Source organism: Mus caroli, chromosome 15, assembly GCF_900094665.2.
Source record: "Mus caroli chromosome 15, CAROLI_EIJ_v1.1, whole genome shotgun sequence".
Taxonomy (NCBI): domain Eukaryota; kingdom Metazoa; phylum Chordata; class Mammalia; order Rodentia; family Muridae; genus Mus; species Mus caroli.
Window position 1 is genome coordinate 90415232 of NC_034584.1, and position 20494 is coordinate 90435725.

General features: G+C 46.8%; 1 protein-coding gene across 2 annotated transcripts; it reads right to left on the minus strand.

The window, feature by feature from the left end:
* Positions 1 to 6712: 6712 nt before the first annotated feature.
* Slc38a2 (solute carrier family 38 member 2) lies at positions 6713 to 19017 on the minus strand. Of its 2 annotated transcripts, XM_021183112.2 has the most exons (16): positions 18695 to 19017; positions 17879 to 18097; positions 17442 to 17523; positions 17181 to 17296; positions 14736 to 14809; positions 14509 to 14601; positions 14304 to 14385; positions 12853 to 12935; positions 12581 to 12639; positions 12325 to 12483; positions 11837 to 11916; positions 11633 to 11733; positions 11021 to 11145; positions 10638 to 10782; positions 10453 to 10550; positions 6713 to 9575 (listed from the first exon to the last, which is right to left on the minus strand). In XM_021183112.2, the coding sequence occupies exons 2-16, from the start codon at positions 17992 to 17994 to the stop codon at positions 9474 to 9476; spliced, it is 1515 nt and encodes a 504-aa protein (XP_021038771.1). In that variant the 5' UTR covers positions 17995 to 18097; positions 18695 to 19017; the 3' UTR covers positions 6713 to 9473. The 2 variants fall into 2 exon arrangements, with proteins under 2 accessions (XP_021038771.1, XP_029325705.1); XM_029469845.1 differs by lacking the exons at positions 17181 to 17296; positions 17879 to 18097; positions 18695 to 19017 and having other exon boundaries at positions 17442 to 17518.
* Positions 19018 to 20494: the final 1477 nt, after the last annotated feature.

A 20494-nucleotide genomic window follows, 5' to 3' on the forward strand; every position in this document is an offset into this window, starting at 1 on the left:
TTAAAGATTTATTTGTTTATTATATGTAAGTACACTGTAGCTGTCTTCAGACACTCCAGAAGAGGGAGTCAGATCTTATTACGGATGGTTGTGAGCCACCATGTGATTGCTGGGATTTGAACTCCTGACCTTTGGAAGAGCAGTCGGGTGCTCTTACCCACTGAGCCATCTCACCAGCCCCAAAGTTGCTCTTTCAATGGAGCTGTTTTTAAACTTTAGAAGGCTAGGGTACTAGGAATATGTGATAAGCTTTTTCATTAAAGTTTATTACAAAACTGAACTGTAGTTTATTTTCAGAGCTACCCAATACTCCACCGTGTGAGATTCACAGTGACAGGCACTTTAGTGAATATCCCAAATAACCCAAACCATGGATGCTTAATCCCTTAAAGGTGAATGGATTAATATCACGGATCTGAGTCTGGGCTTCTTAGCTCCAGGTTCTACTCCATCATCACTTAAAACATGACTCAAAATGCATTTTCTGGAGTTGGAAAGATGTCTCAGTAGTTAAAAACACTGACTGTGCCAGATAGTGGTGGTGCACACCTTTAATCCCAGCACTTGGGAGGCAGAGGTAGGAGGATTTCTGAGTTTGAGGCCAGCCTGGTCTACAGAGTGAGTTCCAGGCCAGCCAGGGCTATACAGAGAAACCTTGTCTCAAAAAACAAAAACAAACAAAAAAATACTGACTGCCCTTCCAGGTTTCAATTCCCAGCACCCACAAAGCATTGCACAACTATAGGTCCAGTTCCAGAGGATCCTTTGGCCTCTTTGGGCACAGCACACATGGGGTGCAATCAGAACATAGACATAAGATAATTTAAAAATAAAAATATTCTTAAGGGGGTGGAATGAGGCACTCGGTGCAGTGCTTCTACAGGATGAGCACAGAACCATGGGAGTTCTGTTCCATCTTGTTAGAAGGCATGCCAGTTGAGGTGTAACCAGGCTAAGGAGCTTGCTGGATTTCATAACAGCCAAGGAGAGCTTGAACGTATCTCTCTACAGCCACAAAGCCACGTTGTTTCCCGACTACCACAAGAGCTTTCTAGAGAGACAGGGCATAGGGACACAGAGAACGGAATGACTGATGCCCCTGGAGTTGGCAACTCTTCTCCCACAAACCCTGAAGTAAAATCTGTGAGAGCTTGTTGGAACCTGGTGTCTTTGCAGGCAAATCTCTGTCTGTATGTACTTTCTTTTTCTGAGAACAAAGAGCGCTTTTTAAAAAATGTAATTCATTGTCTCTCTCCCCCACAAGCAAGAAGGAATGTAAGCTCGCTCGCTCTCTTGCTCCCAGCTCAGGCTGCCCAAACTAAGCATTGCTTTTTGGAGCAGTTTGTGAGAGAAGAATGTTTCCAAATGTATGAGGGCCTCACATTTCCAGCAGAGATTTTTCGTTTCCAGCAGAGATTTTCATATTCCACATATTTCCTTCTTTGGATCTTTCTATTTAGGGATCTGTTTAAAAATACAATCCCTCCGTCTGGAGCAGAAGGGGTTGTGAACCGTGCGTTCCACCTCTCCCAAGACTCCAGTCACTCGGAAGGGAATGGCGGAGCAAATGAAAGGAAAAAAAGGAAAGAAGTAGGTTGTTTTGTGTTTGGCCTGTAACACGAATCCATTAGAGACTGCCATAGATCAGAGAACCCACCATAGCATTTATAATTTAGCATAATGGAGAGGCCATGTTTCCTCTTGAGGGAAAAGAATGGTTGTAATTTAGGGATGCACCCTTGAAACAGGCACCTTTGGTATGGTTGGTTCCTCTCATTGCCTATTGATCAGATACCTCACTTCAATAAATTAGGTTGGTTGGGGCTGAGGAGTTGCTCAGTGGTTAGGAATGCTTACTGCTCCTACAGAGGAGCCAGGTTTGGTTCCCAGCTACCACATGTGCAGACACTCACACTCAGGCACACACACACACACACATTTAAAACAAATAGGTGAGTACTTAAAATCTGTTGGTTAAGGACAACTAACGGCTACTTAGAGAGGGAGAACTGGTCTTCTCCAAGGACGAGCCTCCAAATTAGCTCTCCAACTCCATGTAGACATTCCCGACATCATTATATACAAAAACCACTAAGGGAGCTAAGTAGGTTGCCTTTACATATTTATCCAATATCAATTAAAGAGAGCATGAATTAGAGGGGATCAAGGGGACCATTGAAGGGGTTGGAGGGATAAAAGGTAAGGGGAAACTGATGTATTATATTTTAATTAATTAAAAATATAAATTGGGCCGGGCGTGGTGGCACATGCCTTTAATCCCAGCACTCGGGAGGCAGAGGCAGGCGGATTTCTGAGTTCGAGGCCAGCCTGGTCTACAGAGTGAGTTCCAGGACAGCCAGGGCTACACAGAGAAACCCTGTCTCGAAAAACCAATATATATATATATATATATATATATATATATATATATGTGTGTGTGTGTGTGTGTGTGTGTGTGTGAGAGAGATTTTGTTAAAGATTCAGTAATATAGCCTTGAAATATAGCCTTGAAAGTATATATATATATCTGTTCTGCCATAGAGACACCAGGAAGAAATTTCATATCTACTGAACAGCTGGCTTGCCCAAAGGGAGACCCAATTTCCCAGGGAGCTTTAGGGTAATCTGAAAGCTATTGGATGGTGCTGAGTTACAGGTAGGAGCTAAAGATACATCTTGCAATAAGGGGACCCAGTAGACCCAAACTTAGGATTCCAACCATCTTGAGGGCTTGCTCTGAAGGAATTTGGAGCTGGGAATGTAGTATGCTTCTGTAGGGTCGCCGGTGAAGGCAGCCCTTTATACTCACTATGGAAGGATGTTGTGTGTGTGGTGTGGGAGGTGGAGGGGCCTGCGGTCAGACATTAGACTTCAGCATATCACTTCTCCTTTAACCTATATAAAAGATTGGGCTTAGGGGTTGAAGAGATGGCTAAGTGGTAAAGAGCACTTAAGAGATCCCGAATTCAATTCCCAGCAACCACACGGTGGCTCACAACCATCTGTAATGGGATCCGATGCCTTCTTCTTGTGGGTCTGAGGAGAGCCACAGTGTACTCATATAAATTAAATAAATAAATCTTAAAATAAAAAAGAATTGGGCTCTACTTCAGACATGTTCAAATGACTCAGCTAGAAAAATTGAACTTACCAGAACTCCTTTCAGGATAAGGAAGCAACAGCCAGAGACGTCACTTTGGAAGAATGAGTGTAAGAGAGACAACACACACACACACACACACACACACACACACACACACACACACACACATGAGCAAAATTCGGAAGGAAGCACGTTGGCCAGTGCTCTGTCCTCTCTGGAAGGTAAGTTCTGGGGACCAAGTCAAAGTTTTTATTTCCTGAGCGTAGGCAGCTCTGAAGGCAGTGTGGAAACCTCCTGGGTGTGGAGAGGCAACAGGCTGCATATGGTATGGAAGGACAGACAGACTCCCCCAGTTCACAGCCCAGCCTGAGGACCATGGGAGGAAAAGATGTCAGACGGGACTTGTTGAAGCCCCAGCTAACAGAGGTTCTGGGTCTCCAAAATCGCTTCTTCCTAGAGATGGCAAGAGCCAATGTTGGGGGTGGGGGAACAAGCAGAAAGTATTTGTGGCATTTGCTGAAGTTGAATCCCAAGAAGCGAAAGCAGGTAACCGACTGCCAAGCCTTACTACAACAAAGTGCAGAGTAGAACCAACAGGAAAAGACACATAACAGAGGATTCTGGGAGCCCTGCACAGGCTTCGGAGACATTTCTCGTCGGAGACCACACAGGGAAGCTCTTTTCCGTTTTCACCTGACTCCTTGGGATCCAAGTGGGAAGCCTCTGGAAGGAGTCACAAGGCTCACTGGGGGAGGGGCTGCTGACAGAGCAACTCCCTGCTATGTAACAGCAAAAACCAAGACCCCCCCCCCAACAATGAAGCCAGGTGCACACCAGTAAACCTGCTGTTCATGCAGAGCAGCCTGATGGACCAGCATGGCAGATATCTGTTACTACAGGGTGCCTATGACAACATCCTCAAGGCTGACATAAAAACCTTCTGGTAGCAACAGTCCTAGGAATCGCCAGGGGTCTGTGAGCAGCCTCCCTGGGTTAACTCGTTCTTCCCAGTTATTGAGGGACAAGGTTGAGGTAGACTTGAACAAAGTGCTTAAGTGGTAGAGGTCAAAGATAGCCTCCACCACCCTGAGGCTGATCATGAGTTAGACAAGAAAGCCCCTGGCTGTAATTACATTTTTTAAAAAATTGCTCTCTAATTTTACGGCATGCGCTGTATTTAGTTTAGTAAATTCTTTTTTTTTTTCTTTTTCTGGTTTAGTAAATTCTTGCTAAAAAAAATTGAGGCTCATTTCAACTGTAAGACTGAATAAGGGGGTTCCGATTCGTTTAACCATTCCGGGGAGTTCGAGGTTGAAATGTGGATAAAATCATGAAATGGAAAGTGTAGGGTTTGTGGGAAAATGGAGGAGGCTGCAGGTGATGCAGCGGTGATGATAGGTCAGTCACAAAGCCAGCAGGTGTCTTGTGCGACTGTCTGCAGAAAAGGGAAATACAAAGGGCAGCTTGCTGCGGTCACGGGACTGTTTCATCAAGACATTTACCGGGTGATGTTTGTCTTGCCAGGGGCCACCCACACTGCTGGGGACTGAAAGGGCTTCCACAGATCCTCAGTAAAGGTAAAAAAAAAAAGAGGAACACAGGTTGTCAGTTTCTCGCCCATCATCATCATCCCAGCTGTGTTAGTCAGGGTTCTCTAGAGTCGAAGAATCTCTCTGTATTAAGGGGATTTATTGCAACGACTTACAGTCTCTAGTCCCAGTAACCCAACAGTGGATGGGCAGCTGTGAATGGGAAGTCCAAGAATCTAGTAGGGGCTCAGTCCCACAAGCATAGGTGTTTCGGCTGGTCTTCTGTGGAAGCTGGAGTCCTGAAGAAGTCAATTCCAACAGAAGGCTGGCAGATGAAGGCAGACTGTCCCTCCCCCCACTGTCTTTATGGAGGCCTCCAGAAGAAAATGCAGCCCAGTTCTCAATGTGTGCATCACCATGCCTGGACCTTTAAAGTTTTAAGTAAAGCTGCCCTTTACTTAGAACTTTCTTTGTAATGGCACCACCAGGCTGGTTTTGAACTCAGAGATCTGCCTCTGTCTCCAGAGATGGAACATGTGTATCACCTTGCTTAGGGCCTAAGCTTTTCATGGCCACTAAGCTTCAAGATCTGAATCAAAAGCCTATCTTCCGGCCTCAAGATCTGGTCACAGGTGTACTGTCTGCCTCCGGATTGTAGTTAATTTTGGATACAGTCAAACTGACAACTGGAAATAGCCATCACAACACCCTTCGTCTGAAAAGTAGTCACACCACAGGGCCTGCTCCTGGCAGTTGTGCTTTTGGTCTCCGTGCCCTGCCACCTCCATTTGAAGAGGTGGTGGTGGACCCTGACGCTGTACTGGCCAACTTGTTCATCTGGAGAAACTCAAGTTGAGGGCCAGGAATCTGACTGCTGTAGTCTATAGTCAACATCTCATGTTTGTCGTTGGACTCGAGAACAGTTTAGTTTGGATATTCGCAAGGCCACTGATATAACACCTGCGTAACCCTCCCACGGACCCAGGGAGGTCCTGGGTCCTCCCTACCACATCTTGCTTATGCCAACTTGCAGGTTATCATCGCTTTTCTTCCAAGTCATCTCTCCAGGTGTGAGGATGTCTGATTCAATGTCTCAAGGGCTTTGAGGAACCACTTAGAAATGGCTGGCTCACTGGTTAGTGCCACTGGGCACTCTGTGGACTTCCCCCTCATGCATTACCAATCCCAAATGCTTAAACTGTAGCCTAACAAAGCACTAGATCCAAACCAACATCAGAACCGACACGACAGAACCCCCCCATTACTCCGACGTCAACTGCACACAGTAGATGGCCAGTGGATGCCTATAAAAACCTTAGCTCTGCATAAGCCCTTAGCCATTTTGTAATGGCACTGCAAATTTGGGACATCTCTCACAGCTGTACCTTTGGAAGCCTTTTGTTTTATTATCCCCTAAACCTGAAAGGACCGGGTTATACCTAAGCTAATCTAAGTTGCCATTCAGGTTCCTAAGGAAGGCCATGCCTTCACAACCATCAAAACCTGACTTCCTCTCACACCCAGGATGCCTTAAATGTCCAGTGTGCATCAGGATTGCTTTCGGATGCCAGAGAGCATTGCTATCAACTTGGATGCACTACAGGTTACCACCAGCAGGGTTAAGCCTGGATCCCTACCTCCCTAACTTTTTTTTTTTTTTTGGTTTTTCGAGACAGGGTTTCTCTGTGTAGCCCTGGCTGTCCTGGAACTCACTCTGTAGACCAGGCTGGCTTCTAACTCAGAAATCTGCCTGCCTCTGCCTCCTGAGTGCTGGGATTAAAGGCATGCGCCACCACCCAGCTCTCTCTCTTANNTTTTTTTTTTTTTTTTTGGTTTTTCGAGACAGGGTTTCTCTGTATAGCCCTGGCTGTCCTGGAACTCNCTCTGTAGACCAGGCTGGCCTCGAACTCAGAAATCCACCTGCCTCTGCCTCCCGAGTGCTGGGATTAAAGGCGTGCGCCACCACGCCCGGCCCCTCTCTTAACTTTTAACTCTGCAAGCTTGGTAGAACAGTTTCTTCCTCCAAACGTACCTCTGGCCATCAACTCATTACCCAGAAGGAAAAAAAATGCTACTGAGGATTGATTAATCATGTATTTATTTTAGTTCAGTTAAAACAAACATACATTGTTTCATTGAAACCGGTGTAGCATTTACTCTCTGCCAACAGGCCACAGAGGCATGTTGGCCTCTAACAGTACAGCTGGGACATTTACACTATATACATATAAGGAGTTCTCTTTCATTGAGATCACACTTGACATGTTACCAGATAGCCATGTGGTAGCTACTGCATTTTGAAAATTTAGACCTCATTTAAAGCTTTAGATTATTTGAACTTAAGTTGATGTCCAACCAGTTTATTGCAAATACAATTTAAACAAGTTATTTTCAATTTTAGTATTATACACAATGTCAATTTCTAAGATTGAATTCTCTGTACAAGTAATTTGGAGACATATATAATGTGAATTCATCAAAATGCAGTTAAGAAACTTAGGGGAATATATACACTTGAACCCAAGACCCAATTCCAACAGTATATACAATCTATTTACAAATACATATGGACAATATATGTACAGTTTATCATAAATATTGAAAAATAGGTTAGCTTTAATGGATTAATGCTGCTCTATAAATAACAGTACAGTTATTGAAACGTTCCATGGAAGACAGCAATGCGAATTGAGGTGACGGGACAGTGGTTTTAATACTGAAGACTGCTCAAGGCTGAGAATTCAGTTCAGGAACCTCAAGGCGGGTCAAACAGCCCCAAGCTTTGGAATTTGGCCTGAAATTCATTTGGAACTTTCAATCGTGCTCCCTCGCAGGAGCAGTTTGGGAAGTCTCTCCACACTGATTGGCTGTGAACAGGATCCTGGTTGTCATGGCACCTCTGGGATGCCTGTCTCTCAGCATCCCCTGGCATATGGTAGCCAGGAGTCTTTCCAGGACTTCAAGCAGAAGTGCAGAGTCTTTTGACCAGCAGGTGAGGTTCTGGATTCGATGACAAGTAAGCAGCATGGCGGGAGTGTCTTCTCACTGCCTTCGCGTCTACACGGTCCCCAGGGCTTTCATCGTGGGACAGAACTGACCATTGGTTGTACCCAACGTATGGAGCACGACCAGACGTCTTCCAGTCTGCAAAGAGTCTTTAATGGCAGACATACCTTGCCTATGAATTCAGTCACATATACAAGACTGTAACAAAAACCATGTGTGTCACATTTCTTCTGGCCCCTGCCTCAAACTCAAAACATGTAGTTTCAAGAGCCAGATAACCAATGGAAGATTCTACTTGCTTCCCTCCACCACTTAATGGAATTATGCATATTAATTAGACCTTAGACGATACGCTTGATGAGCAAAGTACCTCATTATTTAAAAATATATTCACCATACACCGTTAACAGACAGTAAATGTGCTCTTAAAGCCAAGCTTCCAAGTAATGTCTCCACGTTTAGCTGGAATTGAAATGGAAAGGTAAGCGTGCGGCTGGACCAGAAGCTGAGGACAGCCAGCTTGTACTGCCTCCCCTAGCCATCATTTGTTCGATGTAAACAAACTGATTCTGCATTGTTCGAGAATGAGATGATGATCCAGTGCGAGTTTTTAGGAAGCTTGCGGCATGAGAAACCTTTCTGAGGAGGGCTTGCAGTGTTCCTGCACGGTGCAGCCTGGACTGCGGACACAGCAGGAGCACCACTGAGCCGCAACACGTGTTGTCAAGTAAACCACGCTTCCAGTAGATGAGCCTTTGAAAGTTCTGCTCTCTCTTGGACAGTTTTGACCTATTGCCACCAAATGCCCGTTTTCACTTTTGGAAGCAAGGTTTTAAAGGATGGGCCCAAAAAGCCCGACCCAGAGCTGACACTATAACTCTGCAGACAGATGCAACTGAATAAACCCTGTTTTACCCAATTGCACTATTTGGTACCTCAAAAATCAGTTATTTCATTTCCTACAGAAATCTCGGCACTGTTTCCCAGCCTAATCGAAGACATAAACATTTTAGTTTTAACAAACCAATTATTGGAGGCAAAGAAAGCGATGAACGGAGTTCACCTGACTTGGTGCAGCAATGTCCAATTATCCTTCAAATGAATCTGAATGAACAAAAACAAAAACCATGCTAATCCATGGTGCAATTTTTTGTAACATTTTTTCCCCGAAAATGATTTTTGGGTAAAAAAGTATTTGGCTTATAATGCCCACAAAAAAGGCAAATCATTCCATAATACTAAGATTCCTTTTTAAATATCAATGAAATTGTTTGACAGAGTTTATTGACAACTGGTTCTGAATAAAGTTCAAAAATGCAATTTCTTCAAAGTAAAATAGTGCTTCTGAGGTCTTTTAAAGTGTTTTTTTTCTTTTTGGTACAAAAAATAAGTGTGTTTTCTCAATGCTTATTTCAATACTCTACTGTAAATTAAGACGTGTTTCTCACATCGAATGGTTCCGTTAGGCACATTCAAGTAAAATCATAAAATATCCAAGTTAAACAATGAGACAGCCAAACATGTGGCTTTGATAAAAAGTTAAAAGTTCGTCCATTCTCTGGAATGGAATAAACTTGTCACTTCCCTTAACCTAAGGCTCGTGGTTTTGTCGTACTATCCATTCCCTAACACACAGATAGCTTCTTTAAAAAAAAAAAACAAAAACAAAAACAAAAAAAGAGAAAGAAAAGTTCACTTATTCTGAATCCAGAAGAACCAGCGAGGAGACTGCACTTCAAAAGGAAGTGACCGGAACGCATCAGGTAAAACTGAGCAGGCTGAGTCGACTCAACACGGTAGGCGGGCGGATGGACCATCCAGTGTGAGGGGAGCTGTTAGTGCCCACCCGCAGCGGAGGCATCGTGGACCCAATCCAGCACAATCAAGCCCATGCTTCCAATCATCACCACTATGCCACTCAGGAGAAAACACAGAGCCTGCGGGGGCAGAGAGGACTCATCAGTGAGGCACCCTAAGAGTTCACATCACAACACTTACAAATACTCTAATTTCACCTCACTGTTCTTAAAGTGATCAAACTGTGACTGTGTTACTTGTAACACAGAAATCCTGTATTGCTGAAACCTTCTGAATTCTGTCATTTTCCATTCTTTTTTTTTTTCCCTCAAGCCAAAGTTCTCCTTTTGAAAGTTAAGACTTTGTGTGTGCGCAAGTTTTCTTTCAGAGCAAATTAAAAGTCACAAAAAAAAAAAAATCAAGCCCAGGTTAAGTCCTGGAGTTGCAGGGACCATGGATGGGCGTTATCTTTCTTCAGTGGTCCAGACACTCCTATGGGTAGTTCCTTACCCGCATCACTACACTCACTGATGGAAGGAGGTAACCTTGGGTTTGCAGGTGCCCCCCTGGGCTCAACTTTGATCATTTCTGCCAGATTACTCCTAACCTCATTCTGCAAAGCAGAATAGCTGTGGACAGAGGGCTGGCAGGCTGTTACTCAAGCATCCCTTGCTAGGGAGGGGGTTCTAGTTCCAAAGCTTGTGGCTTGTGCTAAGTGTACCTTCCACTTTGAAATAAGAGGCTACCAAACCTTAGAATAAAGATGCACTACTGAATCCCCTCAGAGCAGGGCCCCAGAGTTCTCACTCTATACAGACCTCACCTTCCTGGAGCCTATACATCCTTGTTATGCATATGTGCCCATACACAGGGCACCAACAACTACATCAGCACTTTCGCACTGTTCTTTAATACCTTCCTTGCAGTTACATCATTTAGAGTTCCCACTTCCCCCGCCCACTCCTTCGGTGAGTACTTTTATCGCTAAAGCTTTCAGGCACGGGTCATCTCACTCACCCCAATCTTTTGCACGGATCTCATTGGTTCCTTCTTCACTAACTTGATGTAGAAGGCAGACGGGAGGATAAAGATCAGCATGGCAGCCGCCGACGCCCCTGTAAAGCGAGGTTGTCAGTCGTTTGAGAACTCAAGTCTGTACTTTTAAGCCTTAAAATATTCTGGGCACGTCGATCAGAACTCACCAATGAACCCGAAGATGTCCCTAATAGTGGGGACAAAGATGACGAGCAAATTGGTGAAGGCCAAGATGGTCACGGTGATGATGCTGTGCCGGAGCCAGCTGAACTCTTTTGTGGGACACAGTAAGTGAGTGACGGAGCTCCGGATCTGAGAGAAAGTCAGGAGGCGTTTATTAGCTAACAATCCAACGTGAAGTAACGCCAAGAGCTTGCAAGACATTGAGAAGCATCGACGGCAGACTGTGATTCTTTTCTAGGGAACGGATACCCCCGCTTTCTGCCACAGGATGATGTGGAATCTACACCGTACTCGATTCACCCGTGCCCAACCTCTTTACCACACCCAGCGGACCCATAGCTGTCGCAGACGTCAGTTAGCTACTTACAGGGAAAATCACTACTGGGACCGTGAGGGTGACAGCCACCAGCACAGCCAATCGGACAACAAGGAGAAGAATGTCAGTCCCCACGACCTCGGAGTAGGTATGCAGCAATTCCGATTCCACGTGTCCTGTGGGGACAGACCAGAGACAGGCTTTCAGTGTGGTTTCCTCTGGGGATCAAGTGGCAAGGCTAACTTACAGTGAAATCTGCACTAGAATTAGGAGCTACTCACAGAATGACTGTAAACTAAGAGGCTAATGAGATTAATCTAGAATTATGGTTACTGCAATTAAAGTAACATTGGAGGAAAAGAAATTTTCTAAACACCGAGATTTAACCACATGACCTCCAGTGAGGTCTAACAGGGGCCAAGCAGCTAGATCTCAGTCTGGCTGTGTGTGTGTGTGTGTGTGTTACATGTTAGTTACAGCTGAAGTTCAGAGCAGAGAGAGAGAGAGAGCCAAGAATATCACAGAAAACATCATGGCACGGCTCATACCCACTTCGGAATCTGGACCCCCCAGGAATGGCAGATTAAACCAGATGGGAACTTTTTACAGTAAAAGTACACATATAATAACGTCAGCGTCCTTTTTAAATTAGGCACTACTTACCGTAAAAGGTCAGGTATCCAAAGAGAGCAGCAAGCAAATACATCAGAAACATGGCGAAGAAAGAAATCTTGGACACGTTCATCATCCGTCTCCGGCTGCGGCTGCGCACCCACAACAGAAAGCACACATGTGTGTTTTAGCCTGCTCCATACCTTACGGCTTTAGCGTAGGCCAAACAGGGTTAAAGGATAAAAGATCAATTACCTCTTCAGCTCTTCGTAGATGGGAAGAACAGCGGGATGGCAGACAAAGGAAAACGTCAGGATGGGTACTGCATACACAGTCTGAAAGAGACACAACACACTGCTGCGTCCACACCCGTGTCCACACCCCACCAGTTCACACCACCGGTACTCACACTGGCGATACACCCTTGTCAGTTCCCAGCTAAAAACCTCTGAGGATCTCCACACCAAACTAACGACTAACTCCCATCCTGGAACAGTTTACCAACCTATGATCTATCTGTATCTACCCCCAGATGTGCCCCGAGGCCATTATTTTGCCTGCTGCCCTTGTCTAAGCTAGAACATGAAAACTTCGCTAGTTCTCCAGTTTCCGCCCCCCTAAAACCCACCTATCATCCAGCCTCAATTTGTCTTGAGACATTTTTTACATCCCTGGTACGCAGGGTATCCTTTTATCCTGCTGTCAACACTTCTTTCCAGAAAACAGGACTGCCGCCAAGTTACCTGCGAGTTGAAGATGAAATAGCGTGGCCTGCAAGCATCGTCTGCAGTGCTATTGAATGCCAACGCCAACGCTGCCTGGGTAAAGGTGCCGTTCACAGTTTCGTTGACCATCAAAGCAGCTTCCACGGGGCAAGGGATCTGAAACTTCTTGCAAATCACCTGAAAACATAGTTCACACATTTGTGAGCAAGACTGAGCAGTTTGACAAAGCTTTAAGATGTATTTTCTAAAACAAACAAACAAACCCACTACGTACCACGATCAGGAAGAATATCATACAGAGCAGAGAGAGGCCGCTGGTGTACCCCAAGTATCCTGGAGGGGAACAAGGGCCGCTTTAATCAAACAGGAATGGACAGAGAACATGAGACACTAGAGCCATGTGTGGAGTGCTAACAGTTGGGAGCTTTAAAAGGGGCGTGCCTTGCTGCCACCCCCAAGAGCAGGTGCTGAGAGCCTTCAGTCGCTCCTGGGAGAATGCTAGCAGCTGCTGAGGGGCTCACAGCCGTCAGAACCTTGTCTGCTCACCTAGATTTCTCAGCAGTGACAATGGAAGAATGAGGACAAGGGACACCAGCAAGACCAGATAGTCACCGTTCAGATACCACAACCTGAATGGGGAGAGAGAAAAGCCAAGAATGAACGGACAGCACACACCTAACTCGGCCACCACACGCACCGCATGCGAAAAGGACAGCTTTGACACGGGGGGAGGGGTGGGGAGAGAGGAAAAAAAGCCATCCCTTATTTGAGACACCACTGATTTTGTGACCATTTGCTTCATGGAGCTTCTACGCCACTCTCTGCTCTGGGAAGGCTGCCAGCTGATTCCTAACATAAAACACTTCTTAAAGCTTGATACTAGGCGCAGGGAACAAAGCCGCTCTGTGCAGCCCGGAGCTTATCTGTAGGACTTTTGAGAAACACTGGACACCAGGCACTGCCGTTCTGGCTTGGAATGTCCGACAACGAGAGAGGGAGAAGGAGGAAGCCCAGCAGGATTCGCCGGACGCTTGTTAGCGAGACGCCTGCTTGCTCTTAAGCATTTCCACAAGGAGATGTTTCAGGCTGAAGATTAAAATAAAATGACCAGGCCACTACTCTTTTGAGAGTGAGCCAAACCCCAACTCAAGCAGAACTTATGTCAGATTATCCTAGTACCACCTGGACCCAACTTGACTCAAAAGGGGGGTGTCATTCCTGAGTTCTACCACCATTTCTTTTTTCTTCCTAAGTAACCAAGGCCTATTCTTGCCATAGGTGGTGGTGGCCCATACTTGCACTTTGTGTCCCAGAGACAGAGGAAGGCAGATCTCTTTGAGGTCCAGGCCAACCAGTGAGATCCTGTCTTAAAATAAAGCCACTCCTCTAAAAAGCAGTGTTTCCAAGCTCCATCTAACTCCCTGTGATTTCCACTCCAAGCCTGGTAATAACGAGGACCGCACACAGAAAAGTCACCCTGAAAGGCAGAAGTCTTCGCAGTAAGTCTAAAGGCAGGGTGGAGCTTTGAGGCAGCAACTGTGTGCAACGTGGGCAGCCAAGGAGCCCTGGCTATTTACATTGGACCCTGTTCCTCTACTGGGATGGAAAACTTTGCAAAAAAGTTAACTCTTTTTTTTAATAGTAAGTTCGGCTGTACATTTTCTGTTTTTTTTTTTTTTAAAACCATGTAAGCATGACTGGTTTTTATAAGGAAAAGAAGTTATTGTAACCAGATCTCTATTCAGCAGCCAGTACAAATGTCACTACCAACGAGAGATGAATCCGGGCAACAGAAAAGTTTCAGGTTTGTGTATTTGCTAGTCTGAGCTAAGAGCAGGTTGCTGCAGGAGTCCTCCGTGTGTGGGACACTTCCTTGTCATAAGTATTCTCCACGGGGATACTCCTGGGAAATTCATTGGTTACTGTTTGTCATATCCAACTTTGACTAGAACGTTATCTGCAAATTGTTTCTATGGATAGCCTTACTCAGCACCTACCCATTTGTATCTTCAATGTTCATTAATGCCTTGATCACCAAAGGTAACTCATATTTCACTATGAAGAGGTAGCTTGACATAGCTGGAGGAAAACAAAATTAAACCATTACAAGTGCAAAATGGGGGTCTGTGACACCGCAGTCACGTTGTCACCATCTTGTGCTACTACGTGAAGTCTACCCCAAAGCGCCCCTTTAAAACTTACCCCCAATGTTCTGCATGGTAATCGATCCGGAGGCTGCTAGCTTTCCAGCCAGACCATATGCCTTATGTCCCAACTGTTCGTACAACAAAGATCCTGCATAGAAGAACACAGAAGAATGAAGCGGCCTGAAATCTCTACCCCCACCCAAATTAGGATACACATTCAATTACTTGGGGAAGGAGAGGGAAGAGGAAAAAAAAAATCCAACAATCAGAAAGCTACTGTACCTCCTTCGTTGGCAGTCTTGAGGAGGAGATGGACGGAGTATAGCGAAAAAATTGACACGAACGTCAAGAGAATTCTGAGAAGAGGGAAAGGCACTCGGTTATTTATAAATATGCCAGGCTGCGCACTCACAAACACTTCCTGCCTCACACAGCTCTGGTGCGGCTCCCTCTCCTAACTCGTGACTGACACTGGCTTGCAGGTTTATCAGGTGAGTCTCATCGTTTTAGAAGCAATGTCCACCCTGACAAAATGTAGGAGGACTGTCAAAACCCAGAGGACGAGAAACTATCTATATGCCTGCCACGGGTTTCTAATAGTTTCGTTTAAAAACTTGCCATCAAACCTAGTCCATGAGGCCTTCATCCCACTCAGCTGAGATGGGTCAGGAAAGGCCGAGAACACATGGATGAGAGAAATGAGGCTGGTAGAGGTGGAAATAACAGCCATTCAGTAGGACACTATTAAAAAAAAACCTGTACTGAAGCGGAGAAGGGACAGCTGTGTAGACAAGACTCCGCCCCCTGCAGTGCAGGATACTCGACACTAGAACGAGTGAATTATCAGCCCCACCCTTCCCCTTGGACTGGCAGAGAAAAATGAAGTGGAATAAGGAAGGGCAACCAAAAGGATCTAACACCACTGTCTTCCCTGAGAGCACAGGCTCCCCATCAAGTCTCAAAGGCAGACAAGGTAGTGGCTAAAAAGAAAAACAAAAACAAAAACAGCAAACGTGCAAACGAGACAGCCACGTAAATCTTGACCTTGTACGGGCAAACTGTACAGTACGGGAGGTGCTGGCAAAAAAACAAAAACCAAGAAAAAAAATCCCATCAGTACATAAAAAGCACGGGATATGACGTCCATCCTAAGATCAGCCTTAGGACACCTGGTTCTGGGGTGACACTGTCAGCCTGACCTCTTGGGGAAAAGGCTGTTTAATTAAAAAAAAAAATCAAACAAACAAAACCCAGAGCAAATTAGGTGCCATGTCTTAGAGAGATGGCAATGCCTTTGGAGATCATTGCAACCTGACGATTAACTCTCTGTAAAAGGCTGCCTGGCCATTTCAGCCTGTGGCTTTTGGCCCATTTACCATCTTTTGCAATGTTAAGTTTGAATGAATTAAAAAAAAACTCACACAATCTTGGTATCATTTAGCCATTTATTAAAATGGTTACTACAGCACCACAGAGTAAGCTGTTAGAGCGGACTCCCAAAAGCTCAAGGGTAACACCGTTCAGTTTTACTTTCAGTTGCGAAACAGAGTCACCAATGACCACATTGGTAGAATTTTAAAAATTGTTCCCAGTTTTTCCTGGCAAGAGCCGGGAAAGGGTTTCAAATATTTAACTTTGATTCCGGCCGTTCAAATTCCCAACAAAACCTGAAATTTCAGGATGTTCTGTACCAAGGCCATGCATGTTTTCGCAAGGACCCCCCTCCCAAAACTTCTAGTTACCCAAAGCCAGACTTGAACATCTGTGTGGGGTTTGACAAAGCAGAGCTTTTCTCTCAAACATTTTTTTCATCGTGCCGGGAGAAAGTCACTTGAGGGCTAGATCCCCATCCACTAACCAAAATGTCCCAACTGTCGCCAAAAGAAAGGGACAGCTGTTGAGTGTGCGCACTTCTCATTGGTGCAGAGTTTATGGTGAAGTCAGAGGCGCCTCCACGCAAACTGTGTCAGCCATGATCTACAGGCAGTTTGAAAATCTCAACACAGGAGAACTACACACTCAAACACATACATGCTTTTGTATTTTTTTTTTTCCCTCTTGCTACTACTCTGATGGCCCGGGGAATGGAACTCAGAAATCAATCTGCATGCCAGGCAAGCCAAGCAGCCTCGTGCTGATCTCTAGTCTACCATTCTTCCATCATATCAGCCATAGGTAAGTGACCCCCAAAACATGACTTCTGGAGGTTTACCCAATTAACTTAAAAAAAATTAGTAGACTCTGACTTAGAAGTCAGACACCAATCATGTGTATCCGGAAAGACATTTTAAAAAAGTGAATTTGCTCTTTAGCATCCAGAAAATTATGACTCACTTGTTCTAAGACAAACATGTTCTAGGCTAGGTAAATACCACCACGCCTTATACACCTCAAACTTTCTTCTCCTTATGTCACAGGTTTTAGGGCGAGACCGTCAACGTATAAAACCCATCTATTTTACAATTAGCAATACCTTCTGGAAAGGCTGGCCTTAACCGGTCAGTTTTAAGCGCAACCCCACGTTCTGTCTAACTTGCTTGCACGAGGACGTACAATATAACAGTCAAACAGAGATTCGGATTTCCCATGCTTTCAAGCTTAAATGATTTTTAACACCAACTACTTTGAACCGCAAGTTGCTTTTTTTTTTTTTTTTTTCTGGAGCCAAGAATATGTTTATCATATTAACTGCCCTGCGCGGCAGGCTCACTACTTACACATACTTACATAAAAAGAGCAATTCCAGTATTAGCCATGGCATAAGAAAGCCCAAGGATTCCACTGCCCACAATCGCATTGCTCAGATTAAATACTGACATTCCAAAGGAAGTAGTACCTGGATGCTACACAGAGGGAAACGATAACCAAACATATAACAATAATTAAAAGGAGAAAAACCAGCTTCGGGCAAGTCAGATTTGAAATCTAAAAGTAACACTATTCTTTTGACTCCATAAAGCCAAGCACATAACAGTACTGTTAACTTACAAAGTCTGTTTCGTACTTCTTCTTCCCCAAATTTGATTCAAGTAAAAAGTTCTGGTTTTCGGGATCCACGTCGGCATAATGGCTGCAAAAACAAAAAAAAATTTTTTTTTTTTTAAAAAAAGGCCGTTGTAACCCAACTGAAAGATACGAAAACCATAGTTTACATCAAGTAAAAGAGCCCTTCCGTTCTGCTTAAGTTAATGCATGGACTAGGTGTTCTTGAAGGTACTACCATCTGTCATGCAGTAACAACCGGGTACTCTCTCCGGGGCTGGGAGCGAGGGGAGACCGAGGCTTCGGGGGAGCCTTCTGGTTCCTGGGTGTGCGCGTTAGCCTGTAATCGATGAGCAATCCCTCCAGCCCCGAGGCACCCGTGTGTGCAAGCTGGCTTTTTTTTTTTTTTTTTTAAATTTGCAAAGCACATTTCTTTCTCCCACCTTTTCAGAGCAGCCTGCTTGGTGGGGTATGAGTAGTTGAAGTCACTGTTGGAGCTGTAACTGCTGCTGTCCTCATCCGGGGAGATGTTGAACCTTCCCATTTCGGTCTTCTTCATGCTGCTCGGGAGGGAGGGAGGGAGGGACGGACGGACGGTGTGCGGCTCGCTCGCGGCGCGGGCTTCCTTTTGTCCTTGGCGGCGCACTGGCCCTCGAGGCTGCCTGCGAAGGTAGAAGGCGGCGCGTCAGGACTGCGGCGCCCGCCCGCCCGCCCCCCCGACCACGTGACGCCGCCGAGCGGCGCAGCGCGGCTGATTCATCCCCCGCCAGGCGAGTGGAAAAGTACCAGGCGAGCGAGGGGCGGGGGCGCGGCGAGGGGCGGAAAAGTACCGACGGCGGGGCCGCGAGAACAAAGATGCGCCCGCCGAGGCGCCCCTCCAGCCGCCCCGGCGCCGAGCCCGGTCCCCCCGCCCCAGCCGGGGCTTGTTTACAGGGCGCACGCCGAGCCGAGCCTCCGGCAAGCCGGGGACTGCCCCGGGTACCCGGTCACCCGCCCCTCCTCTACCCCGGGAGGAACTGATGCAATACCGAGGGGCGATTGATTGTCAAGCCCTCGCGCGGCTCGCCTTGCCCCACGCCCGGACAGGACGATTATTTTGGAGGCAATCGAGTCACAAGACCAGGCTTGCAAGCAGCCGAGCGGCCCGCGCGCGGTTCCCCCTTCCCCCCTAACGGGAGGCTGCGGCCGGGTGGCCGCAAGCCCCCGCTCCCGCCGCCGGCGCCGCCCGCGTCCCCGCCGCCGCCCCTCCCCCGCCTCACCTCGGTGCTCTCCCTGCGAGCTGGCCCACCTCACGGCAGCGTCTCCCGTGGGCTGTCTCGGTCACACACCAGAATTGTAAAACGAGGGAAAAAATATAACAGTGACGGAGTCCTTTTCTTTTATTTTTTTTAATAAAAATTTTTTAAAATTTCCCCGTAATCCAACAACAGGCAGAAGAGGTGGATTTTTTTTCCTCTTAAATTTAATTATTAAAGAAAAAAGAAAAAAAAAAGAGCGGGGAATGGCGATCACGATCCTCCGGCGGAGATTAAGGGGTAGCGGCGCGGGCGACGGCGTGGCGCGGTGTGGAGCAGCTTCCCGAGCGCGAGTTATAGCGGCGGGGCGCCGCGTCAGTGGGCGGGGCGCGGGCGTTCGCCTTTGTGTATCAACAGCACCTGGGCTCCGCCTCCCTCCCGGTTGCCCCGCACCCCGAATCGGGGGGCCAGCCGCACCCCGCTTCCCCGCGGCTCGGGGCACTGCAGCCCCGTGGGTGGCCGCCACCCGCGGCTGCTGTAATTACGGAGCCGGATCCCTTAGATTCCCTCCCAGCCCGGTCTCCAACGCTGCGTTTCGGGGACGCAGCCGGCGTGTGTGCAGTACCCTACCCTCCCAACCCCCCCCCCCCATAACCATTCCCAGCCCGTGACTTAAGATGTGATTTACGTGAAGGGTTTTTTTTTTTTCCTCCCGCAGAACTTGAGCGGGCGCTGCCACGCTGCCCAGAGGGCCGGCTTGTGTTCTCGATCTTTCCACCTAGATGTGCTTTCACTCTCCAGTGCTAGCCTGGTGGTGAATGAGAGGCGGCTCGCAGTTCCGTGTCGGGATAGACTTTTAGGGGTTGCACGTGCCACAGCGTACTAGGGAGGGTTTGCGTTTGACCAGCAAGCCAGACACACCTTAAATAAAAGAGGTCTCGGGCTGGGTTCTTCCGAGGCCGCCCAGGGGCGCCCTGTTCCCTCTTGGTGGACACTTTCCCTCCTGCCACCACCCCACCCCTGGTGCTAGCATCTCCCCGGGCTTCCAGCGAGAGCGCCCTCGTTGGAATGTAGGCCTGGAGCTTTCTCTGCAGCCTGGATCCCTCGGTGGTGCTGTTGGTCTTGCAGAGCCGGGCGGCTCAGGGGGGGCCCTAGACGAGAATATTCAGTGCTGCCGGAATGGCGAGGGCCCTTCCCTTTCGGTTGAACAAAGACCCCCGAGGAGAGCGAAATGCTGGTTGAATGAAGGAATAAACAAACGAGTTTGACCTGGTGTTCTCTTCCTTTGGGGGACGTGGGAGAGATTGGGCTGGGCATAGAGGAAAGGGTTGGGTGTGATCACACTTTTTTGCCTTCAATGTTTTCCTGAGGAAATCTGCAACGCTGCCTATTTCCGTGGGACGAAAGTCTTGGGGTACCTTCAGCCCGTGCCAGTGTTCATGATTGACAGGGCAGGACCCTATTTCCCCTTTACACACTGTGTTCTTCAACCTAAACCTCTGGTCAGGCCAGCCACACTTAAACAATAGCCTTAGAATGAATGCTGCACGTCCCCTCTCAAGGGCGGCTGTCACTCTAGACCTAAGGAGCCAGGAACGCCTTTTTTCGGCTTGCCTATAATTAATGCTTCCCTCCTCAGTCCTACTTTTGCAGTTCTGTTTTCTAAACCAAGAGGTGTCCGGACTTTATAAATCTGTGCTATCTTGCACAGTCCTCAGATTGTTCGAATTTGTTTGTAGTTTTGTATCGACAGTCTCCCCATGGAGACCGAACTCTCCTCAGAGGGGAGGTTAGGAATCTGACATATAATCGTAGCTAAAAAAA

Coding starts and splice junctions, on each gene's coding strand:
- Slc38a2 (XM_021183112.2), bottom strand. CDS start 17,994: ATGAAGAAGACCGAAATGGGAAGGTTCAACATCTCCCCGGATGAGGAC. Junction 17,297..17,441: donor AGAAGTACGAAACAGACTTT/GTAAGTTAACAG, acceptor CCCTCTGTGTAG/CATCCAGGTACTACTTCCTT. Junction 10,783..11,020: donor TCCCAGTAGTGATTTTCCCT/GTAAGTAGCTAA, acceptor ACTTTCTCTCAG/ATCCGGAGCTCCGTCACTCA.